Source organism: Melanerpes formicivorus, unplaced genomic scaffold, assembly GCF_026170545.1.
Source record: "Melanerpes formicivorus ecotype bairdi unplaced genomic scaffold, bMelFor1.0.p_v2 SCAF_33, whole genome shotgun sequence".
NCBI classification, from domain to species: domain Eukaryota; kingdom Metazoa; phylum Chordata; class Aves; order Piciformes; family Picidae; genus Melanerpes; species Melanerpes formicivorus.
In genome coordinates this window covers 3,846,112-3,856,502 of record NW_027142385.1, presented here as the reverse complement: position 1 = coordinate 3,856,502, position 10,391 = coordinate 3,846,112, and the positions used below count along the sequence as shown (strand labels likewise).

Sequence of the window (10,391 nt, the reverse complement as noted above, 5' to 3'; positions counted from 1 at the left end):
TGCGGCTGTTAGAGCCCGGGGAGCTCTACTCATGCTATTGCAGCCCAAATCAGAAATATAAACGCATTTATCGATTAGTTTATATTACGGCCTTCTGGGGGGCGTGTGGGAGGCGTTTTTTTGTTTGTTTGGGGCTTTTTAAAAATATATCTGGCTTAAACAATGCTGCGAGTCGAACAAGATTTAAAACCATGTGTGGACAAGTGGCTGAAAAAATCAGAATTTATGCTGTGAAACTCGCTGCTTCAGGAGTGTAAGATCATCACCGAGGAGGTGTGTGTGCGGGGGTGGGGATGGCATACTATCCCCCAAGCATTTAGGTGACCGAGGCTCCAGCAATCGAATACAATCCCGTCTGCAGGGACACCATTGAAAACGAGACTTTGAAGTTCTCTATCCACTGTTCCAGTTATTTGCTTTATGGTCTCCCTTCACCCGGGTTAAAAGGGTGCTCCAAATCGGTGCTAAACGTGATTCTTTCGGTACACGTTTGTCGGATAGCCAGACTTTTCTTCCGGAACACCTTTACTCGTGTGTTGTGCAAATATTGAACTCCAGAAATACTCAAGGAATTCCTACGGGAAGAGCAAAACCAAGGCTGGGTCTGGAAGTGGCGAACCAGCCCCATCGCCCCCGGAGCACTCTCCCCTGTTTCCCACCCTCGGAGCCTCAAGACCACCGAAATGTGAATAGAGGGGAAAATCAGTCCCGGCAGTCCCGGCCAAAATGACGCAGATCCCTCATTCTGACCCAATATAAAACCGGTGAAATAATTAGAGGAGCAAATCAGTAGTGCGGGGAGGAGTGTCAAACGGGCTCATCTGTCATTGTCTAAATGAGGGTGAAAGTGTTTATTTGTTCGTGATAACCTTTGAGCCCCAGGATCAGAGGATTTCTTTTAGGATTTCTTTTAGGAAAACACCTTTAGAGGGGATTCCTCTTCAGTGTGATGCCATAGCTGAGTTTATATCAACTTTCGCTCCGAGATAACGAGAAATAGTAAGCTTTTTGCTTATTGATAAAGGGAGGAAAATAACGGTGCTGTTGAGAACCTGCTGGTGTCCAGAACGGGGCGGGAGGGGAGAGGGGAGTCGGGTGTGGGCAGAGCGGGCGGCGCAGGGGGCACAGCAAAGATAGCCCAGGTGCTAGGCAGGCAGAATCCCCGCGTCCCGGAGACCTTCGGGGCTGCCCGGGATTTGCTCTTGCCAGCACTCGGCATGTCAGACATTCAGGAGAGAAAAGGGACGAGAAAATGCTGCCAGAAGAGCTTCGTGAACATCTCCAGAGCGATCAGTTGGCATCAGGTGAGAACGTGTCATGCTGCGGGATTACATCACGCCACCGCTCTGCGTGGCGAGCTGCCAGTCCAGTGTGTGCTGGGGAGCAGCAGCCTGTGAACAAGATGGATCCGATGGACTGCGGGGCCGGGGGCTCTCGGCGGGTCCTGCCTTCGGGTATCCTCTGGCTTTACTGAGCGTTTCTTCGCGGCACAGAAAACGCTTTCGCATTTGGCTTCCTTCTTGTTGTACCGCATGTACTCGGAGTCCCGAAACAAATATTTCCACCCCTGCATTCCTCAATGACAGTGAAATAATCACTAATACAAACCAGAGAGGAGCGCTCCGCTCTTCGAAGAGTGCTGGGACCGGCCAGGCTGCAGCACTATTTATTTGCGCCGTTCTGATATTTCCCTATTTTCGGTGATCGGTTGTGTTTGCAAAGGCGGTTCAGAGCCACAACTGCAAAGCCCAATCAGATAATGGGATACGATTACCCACCGACTGCATTTTCTGCCAAACTGTTAATTTCTTTACATAAAAAGCGATGCCGTCTCTCAGGCAAAGCCCTCTTCTCATTCCCTCCAGACTTTTTGTTTTTCCTTTCTCCCTTCGAGCAGGGGGAAGGGCCTCGGTCCATCCCGGCACCGCACCGGGGATGCGGCCCAGGTCCCCGGGAGCTGCAGGGCCACCTTCCCTACGAGAGGGTTCTACTCCGCGTCCCCCCTCCCACTAGGCCCCTCAGGAGCAGGCAGTTGGCCACACTGTGCCCTGGTCTTCTGCTCAGGAACAGGACCTGGTCTCTCGCGGGAGCGGATGCACCAAGGCACGGAGCGAAGGGAACGTCCCGGTCCCCGGGGCAGGACGGTGCAGCCTGAGGCTGCGGGTAGCGCTGCGTGGGCGCACAAACGGCCAGACCGGTAGCGGTTTGCGCGTCTCCACGCACCGGCCCCACGAGGGGCTCTGAGACAGTGTGAAAAGGGAACAAGCATCGTCCAGGGCTTAGAGGGTCGGGCCCCGGCTCCCGGCGGAGAGCGGACGGGGCAGCTGCGAGAGTGTGGGATGAGCAGACCCGCGGTTGGCCGGTGGAGCCTGTTTCGACAGGGCTTGCCGCTTTCCTGCCCGCGCTCTGCCGGTCCCGGTGCTGTGGGGAAGATAGGGGAGCGGCTTGGGGCACCGGTGGTTCGCGCTCCCGTCTGCACGGCGAGGGGAAACGTTCGTCGTGACCTGGAGGCTACCCGGCCCCAGGAGGAAACGATTTCTTATCGTTATTATTTCGGGATATTTTGGTCCCGAAAATCGAGTTTTATTTAAATTCCTCGATTAAGGGTACACAAATGATGCCGCAGCGCGTCGGAAAAAGCAGAGGAGCGTCTAACTCCTTTTCTTCCTAGCACCGTGCCCCTCCGACGGGAGCTTGCTCTCCTCCCGATCTCGCCGCCCTCGGCAGCCGCAACGGGAACTCCCGCGGAGTCGCTCGACACCGGCAGCCCGCCCGCACTGGAAGCCGGGGCTGCTGCTCGGGGGACGGCAGTTCCCGCGGGTGCCGGGATCCACCGGGCAGCTCAAAGCGGCCATCCTACCGCAGGAGCGGATTCCCGGCGCCTCCCTGCAGCACCGCCCGCCCGACAGGAGTGCTGGCGCCGAGCGCTCGCTGTGCCCGTGGGGCCGGGCCGGGCCGGACCGCTACCGCCGGTCCCTCCTGCCCAGGCCGCCCCACGCACCTGCCAGTTCGCGGGAGAAAAAGTGGAAGGTTTGGCGTCGCCTCATCCCTTTCCGTCCCGCCGACGCGCCGCCCCGTTCACGCCTGTGAGGTTGAGACGGCTGCCTACAGCCAGTATCTGCAGGAATGCGTCCCGCCGGCGGGGACAGTCCTCGGAAGCAGCATCGCCGGGCCCAGCTCTGTGGAGCCCCTGGCATCTCCCGTGCCCTCGGGGCACCTGTCGTTCCGCAGCGCGGGGAGGGTACCGACACGGGCAAGGCCTCCGCCGCGCCGGCCCAGCCCGCTCCCCGGGAGTGACGAGGCCCCTCCAGCACCCCCGGGGGCTGCAGATCCCCAGGGCTGTGAAGGGGCCCCGAGGGCCCGAGTGGCAACACGGGTTTGGAACACCGCCGCCTCTCCCGCTGCCGGCCGCCGGGCCTGTTGTAGCGGCCCCCAGATGAAAGGCTGCGCTCGCAGGATCGCTCCGCGCTGGCAGGTCCCGGCCCCCCCAGACCTACTCCCCCCGCGGGTGCACATGTCAGAGTTCACAGACCTGGCTGCTGCCTTTACAACACTGAGCTGTAAAAGAGCGGATATTAAACCCTTATAATGGATCCAACTCCAAGGAGAGGTTAAATTTCCCAGTGAAACGAAGGTATTTGCCCTGAACTGGGAAAAGACACCCCCCCTGCCCCCCGGGCTGGGAAACCCGCGGAGCCGTCAGAGCCTGGCGGTAAACTCTGCCCCCAGCCCTGCACCTGGCACCCCCGCCGCAGGGACACATGTGCGACCCACGCCGCTGCCAGCCGGGCCTCGGCCTGGCCCGGTCGCCCCGTCGGGTCCCTTCCCGCACAGGGACGGAGAGCCGAGGTGGTGGGGTGAGGCGAGCGGGTCGGGAGCGAGACCGCTTCGGCTCTGTCCGAACTGTATCCAGAGCCAAGAAACCTCTCTGGCACCAACCATGATGGCTGCTGCTGAGCCGGGCCATGCGGCTCAGAGAAGGGGGCGTAGCGGGGCAGCTGCTCCTGCTCTTGGACCGGGCGAAGGATGCGGCTGCGCCGGTTACATGGGCCGTGCCCATACGTGGGTCAGGGCCAGCCCGGTGCAACAGGGCTGGAGGGGCTGGGGGTGCGTCGGACAGCTGGAGACGGGGCTCCCGGTGCCTCTCCAAGACATGCCCAGCGCCGGGAAAGCCGCTGGCTGCCGGGAAAGGGAGGACAGAGAAGAGTCGCGCCTGTCGTCGCAGCAGGAATCGGGCGGCGGAGCGGCCCCGCTCCGACGTAGCGAGGCCCGACCGGGGACTTGGTGCCGAGGCCCGTCCCGCGGGTCCCTCGGGCGGGCGAAGGGTCCAGGACCTCCAGCCCCGGGTCGTCCGTTCATGCGCTCCACCGGCGGAGCGGGACGCGGAGCCCCAGCCTGTCTGCCGCGCTGCCCTCAAAAATCCACTTAAGGAAGATGAAGGCGCATGCAAATGTGTGGCGCCTCCGTGCTTGTGCCTTTAATCATGGTAAATTGACTCTAGTTCCTCCAGGCCCCCCGAAAATGCACCCGGCGCGCCCCGCACCACAGCAGAGCTGGAACTCCCAGAGCGCCGCGCACTCGCACCGCACCCGCCGCCTGCCCCGGGGCTTTCTGGCGCTGCTCTGAGTGGCTCCGGCACTCTCTGATCCCGCTTTCTCAGCAGTTTTCCTACCCAAAAGCTGCCGTGAAGGGAACAGCGTGCATAGATATCATCAGGCTGCCTATATCAAAGAGACCCTGCTTAATTAAAATACCGACTCGGTGTTCTCCGCCTTCCACGCGGCGCAGACTCCAACCGCGGTCTGCCGGCCCTCTCCCCCCCGGAACAGCTCGGGGGTTCCCCGGCTCCCCGGGCGGGTGTCGACCTCTCTGAATGGCCGCACCGGTCCCGAGCGCGGCGGGCCCGGGACGCAGACTCGGCCGGCTGAAGCGCACACACCGGTGCCGGGCGTCCCATCGGCCCCGGGCACTAGTCCGACCCCGTCCCAGTCACCTGCTCCGTGAGGCTGCCGAGCGAGCGGGAACCCTCCTGGGGCCAGGCACAGTCGGTCCGGCAGAGACCGGCTCTTGGGGGGCGGCCGCCAGGCGCAAGGATGCTTCGCGTGGTTGAAGGCGACAGCGTTTGTTTGCGCTACTGAGCAACAGCCCGATAATTTATTGTTATTGTTATTAGTAACTACACTTTGCAGCTCGCTTACATTTGTCCTTCCGAGGGAGGCAGAACGGGATGAATCAGTCATCGCCGAGCGCACCCGGCGGCGGCTCATCCCGGGGCCGCTCCACCGAGGTTCCTGGGCTGGAGGGGCCGGACATCGCGGCTGTCCCGCACAACGGCGCGGCCTGGCCCGCTGGTCGCCGGGGCAGAGGACGGTCGGTGGGGAGGCACAGCCGCCGGGAGCTCGGTCGGAACTGCGGGATGCAGAGTCATTCTGAGGAGCGACCGGTGCACGGAGCGAGCTCCGTAGGTCGCCGGTAACGAGACCTCCCGAGGGACGCCCTCCGGCCTACACCCCGGTGGCTGCATCCGCGACAAGCTCCGTCCCTATCCGCTGTGCACCCCGCTCTGTGCTCCCGCTCTCCCGAAGCGCCGCCCGCGTAGTGATGCTTCTGCGTTGGCCGCTGACAGGAAGGGAAGGCCGGGGCTCTTCAAACAGCAAGGTGCAGAGTCCAGCTGCGGAAGGAGAAAAACAGGACAAAGTGAGCGGCAGCCCCCGTGGTTGTCCCGCGGGCTCACCCCTCGTACTCCCACAAGGGTTCCGTAAACGGAATCGCAGAGGCGGGAGTCCGGTCCGCCCCGTCTAGGGGTGGGCAGCGCAGCCGGCTCCCTGCAGAGTAACACCCGGGCCGGCTGGTCCTGTGGGCGCTGATCGCCCCGGCTGACCCCAGTCTCGCTCCCGGCCCGGCCCCTCCGGGCCCGCCGAGCCCCGGCCGTGCCACCATGCACCGGCAGGGGGCAGGCTGCACTCGGGCCCCACCGCACCCGGCAGCTGGGCGGGGGTCAGCAGGGCCAGGCCAGGCCCTACGCCCTAACCGCTTCCCCCGGCAGGGACGCAGTCCCGCACTTGCGGATCCGGCATCCCACCCCCGGGGTTACACGCCTCGCACCGCCGCACCAAACACCGCAGCCTGCAGAGCACCCTGCCCGGTGCGAGCACGGCGCCCTGAGCAGCACACACCGCAAACGGGGCAGGTTGTTACGGCGGGGGGTCCGCACTGCTCCCGTACACAGGCAACTGGGTAGGGCCATGCACGGGCAGAAGCGGGGCAGCGCACGCCTGCAGGCAGCTGGGACACCCCGGCACCGCGCTCCGAGGCCGGTGTCCACACGCAGTTCACTGTGGAACAGCCCGGGGCCCCGCGTCGTCCCGAGCAGTCACACGTGGGGACACTCAGAAAGGCGGTGCTGTCACGTACATGCCTGCAGATCCACGGAGGGGTCACGCACACGTCTGAAGACCCACGAAGAGAGGGGGGTCTCTCCGCCGAGCCCCCGCAGCGCTCCCCGCAGCCCCTGACACATGCAAGCGTGTGCGGTGAGCAGCACAGAGGGACGAGGAAAAGGGACCGGGCGGCTCGCCCTGCGGGCGCTGACTGCCCGCAGCGGAGAGTTCATGCGAGCACCGAGCCGGCGGCCGCCTATCCTTCCCGGGCGGGCTCAGCCTCCGGTTACAGATACCGGTGCTTCACTCTTCCCTACTTGTGCACGAAATGCAGAATTGTGAGCGGCTGCATTTCTTGTTCGACTCTCAAAATTAAAACAAAACACCTCAAAACAAAAAGATTTGTCTTGCAAATAAAGAAAGAATTAGACCCAAGCCGCGGGGAGGTGGGGTTGCATTAGGCTTGGTTTGGTTTTATTTCTGTGATGGTTTTGCGCGTGGGTGTTTTAATTGTATTTTGTTTTTCGTTAAAAGCACTATATAAACCTACTCAAACACCTCATCGAATTGTTCTCGGGGTAAGAGGCAGGGATAACAATTATCTGGTTCAGCGTTCGTCCACACACATGGCAAGAAACAACAAATCTTTGGTGTGATATTTGTGAGTAAAAAGCCCACGACCAAAGATTAAATTATTGCTGCGGGTGCGAGTTTGGGAGGGCTCCCGATCCACTCTCAACTGTCCCGCAGCAAATATTTACCATTATTAATCTTATTAAAAAAACACAAACCCACACCCCCACTCCCCCCCCCAAACCCCAAAACAAAACCCAAAACAAAACCGAGAAAATGCGAAAACTACTGCAGAAAGAGGGGCTCTAATTTTTCTCGCAATTATTGAAGATAATTTGATGGAAGCCTTGTGTGATGGAGAACACTGAATCCTTGCGTGAAAATAGGAAGGGAACACAAAAAATTAATGTAAACAAGAAGCTTTTTCTCCATTGATTGAACTGTGAAATCTAAGCAGCTTTTATCTTGATTTCAGAATTAAATAATCATATATTATTTTTTTTTTCAGCATTAGTAACAAAGGTTTTCAGATTTGTACTGTCCAGAACAAAACCCAAATAAGCTTCATTACTGAAAATCAATCCCCAAATATTTGACTAAAACATAACTACAATTTTCTTTCAGAGAGAATTCTGTATGAAAACGGCATAAAAAGAAGGCTTTATCTTAAGACTCAGAAAAAAGAAGCATTAAGTAATTCAAGTTAACACTTGTCCTGCTTATTAACTATCAATATTTTTGGAGCATTGCAAAATAAACTCCTTTCCTTCGGCAAGGTCACACCATATCGCGGCTCACACTAAGAAACTTCGCACGGAATCTCTTCCGGATTTTTATTTCCTCAGATATAGATTTTTAACTGTATCGGCAAAAAAAATAAACAAACCAACAATAAAACAAACCACAAAACCGAAAGGAAAGCCCGAACCGCGGGTCCCAGGCGTTCTCCCTCCAGAACGCGGAATCGCCGGGCATCGCTCTGCTCGTTCGGTTCATTCCCTGAAACGGGGTAATTAAGCGCGATGGGTTCAGACACGGCTAACGCTGCATACCGGGTGCACATCCCCGCACAAAACTGAGACTCGACGCACGCAAACGCTGTCGCGATTCAGCGCGCTGATCGTGGCACCCCCCGGCCCCAGCGGCGCTCCAGGTAAGCGCTGCTCATGAAGAGCAGACACGGCCCCTAGGTCCCGGGTCGCCGCCGCCGCAGTATGGTCCCGCAGCCCTCGGGCTGCTCCCTCCGGCGCCGCGCCCGCCGCTGCCCTTCCGCGGGCAGCTCAGCCGCGACGGCGCGAAGCCTACCGGCAGCGACGAGCAAGCTCGGTGCCAAACCTCGTGTCCCGTCCCGCGTCCCCGCCGGCGGTGGCTGCCCTAAGGAGCAACCCCGCTGCCACCTGTCCGCGGCCCGGCGGGGACGCGCGCTGCTACCTACCCCAGGAGGGCAGGAGCCAGGAGCCGCCGTCGGACCGGGAACGGAGCGGCCCGGGCCCCGCTCCATCGCGATCCTCGGCGGCCGCGCTCGCTCTCCCACCCCGTCCCCGGTCCCAGTCCCGGCCCGCGCTGCCCGCCCCACGTCGCCGATCGCCGCCCCGGGGTGCGTGGAGCCCGCCCGCCCCGCGCCCCGGGCGCCGCTGCTCTTTGGGGGCCGCGGGGGACCGGCGGGGCCAGGGCACTATTTGACGTCGAGGAGACGGATCACCGCGGCGCAGCGATACGACGCGCACCAATGGAGTTCAAATGTCAGCAAGTTTGAGGAGGGGTGAGGCGCCGGGGGGTGTGTTCCTCCGCCGCGGCCCCTGCTCTAAACGGCGCGGCTCCTCGGGACGCCGCATGGCACATGGGCTGCGGAGCGCCGGGGAAGCCCCGCCGCCCCGCCCGGCCCCGCCGCGCCGCTCCGCCCGGCCCGGCCCGGCCCCGGGAGGGCCCTCCGCGGAGGGCGTGGGGCTGCCGGCGAGCAGGTGACACCGCGGGCAGCCCGGCGCCGTCTGCGCGGCATGTGCGCGCCCGTGTAGCGCGGGCAGCCCCCATGGGCAGCGGCGCCGGCTCCTTCCTCTGCCCCCCGTCTCTGGAAGTCCAGGCAGGAAACGCTCCTCATGTCTCCCAGATAAAAATAAAAGCGTCTCCCTCCTCCCGGCCGCAGAGTGCCCCCGAGCTCGGCCAGACGCGGGGCTGACCCGTCCCCGCCGCCCGGCAGCGCTTCGCCCCGCCGCCCCGGAGCGTCGGGCTGCGTCGCCGCCCGCCCCATGGATATCGCAACAGGTCCCGAGTCCTTGGAAAGGTGCTTTACGCGGGGCCAGTCGGACTGCTCAAAGATGCTGGACGGTATTAAAATGGAAGACCACCCTCTGCGCTCGGGTCCGGCCACGTTAGGAGTGCTGCTGGGTGAGTTGCCGCTCGCTTCTCGGCTGTGCCAAAAGCCACCGCTCGGTAGCCGGGGCTGCTCTCCGGCTGGGTCGACTGGGCTGTCGCGGACTGCGGCCGCTGAGCGCGGAACTTCCCCACCGACGTTTGCGGGACGCGGGCTCGGTGGCGACCGTTCCAGCTCGATGTCACCGATCTATGGGACCAGGGGGAGTGGGCCTGGGTAGGGTCGGGGGAGACGGGCGAGGGAGCGGGGCCGGGACAGGCGCTTCACACCGCTGTCTGCCGTTCGCAGGGTCGGACTGCCAGCACCAGGCCGTCTGCGAGGGCTGCCAGCGGCCCATCTCGGACCGGTTTCTGATGCGGGTGAACGAGTCCTCCTGGCATGAGGAGTGCCTGCAGTGCGCGGCGTGTCAGCAAGCCCTCACCACCAGCTGCTACTTCCGGGACCGAAAGCTCTACTGCAAGCAGGACTACCAACAGTAAGAGAGCAGGCGGCCCGCGGGGCTCGTCTCGTCTCGGTACGGCCCGGTCCACCGGCGCGCTGCGCGCTCGGAGCGTGTTTCCGAGCGGGCCGCTGCCCGGAGTCCGGCGGAGCGGGGGAAACGACGCGCCGGGGCCCGCGGCTGCGCGAGTGGCGGCCCCGGCGACCGGGGACCCCGGGGCCGGGCGGGACTGGAGAAACTTGGAGCCACGGCGCCCGTCTCGAGCAGGGAGCTGCCACTCGGCCCCGGGTGCTTGGACTCGCCGCAGCCCGGGACGCGGCGGTGCCGTCGGAGGGGGCCGGCAGTGGAGGGGATGCCCGTTACGGTTTGGCCCGGCGCTGCCCCGCTCGGCCCGGCCTGACCTGCCGCGGCTCCCGCAGCCTGGGCAGCACCGCGGTCGGAGCTGCCCCGCGGGGCCCAGAAGCCCGCGGCTGGACCCGGCCTACCGCCACAGCCCGCAGCCCCGGGGCCGCGCCGGGAGCCCCGGGAAGCGCCCCGCGGCCAGCCTCTGGGCACTGACCCGTCGGCGGAGCGGTTCGGCCGGTCCCGGCTGCTGGGCGGCGGGGCCCGGCGGGGCCGTCATTGCGCT

General features: G+C 62.7%; 1 protein-coding gene across 2 annotated transcripts in view; it reads left to right on the top strand.

Moving 5' to 3' along the window:
* Positions 1–8,803: 8,803 nt before the first annotated feature.
* LMX1B (LIM homeobox transcription factor 1 beta) overlaps positions 8,804–10,391 on the top strand; it is a 100,864-nt gene continuing 99,276 nt past the window's right edge. The window contains exons 1-2 of one of the 2 annotated variants that reach the window (XM_068155706.1): positions 8,804–9,338; positions 9,613–9,799. In XM_068155706.1, the coding sequence (XP_068011807.1) occupies positions 9,200–9,338; positions 9,613–9,799 (326 nt within the window). In that variant the 5' untranslated portion in view covers positions 8,804–9,199. The remainder of the gene's footprint in view (positions 9,339–9,612; positions 9,800–10,391) is intronic. The other variant, XM_068155705.1, reaches the window with a different exon arrangement.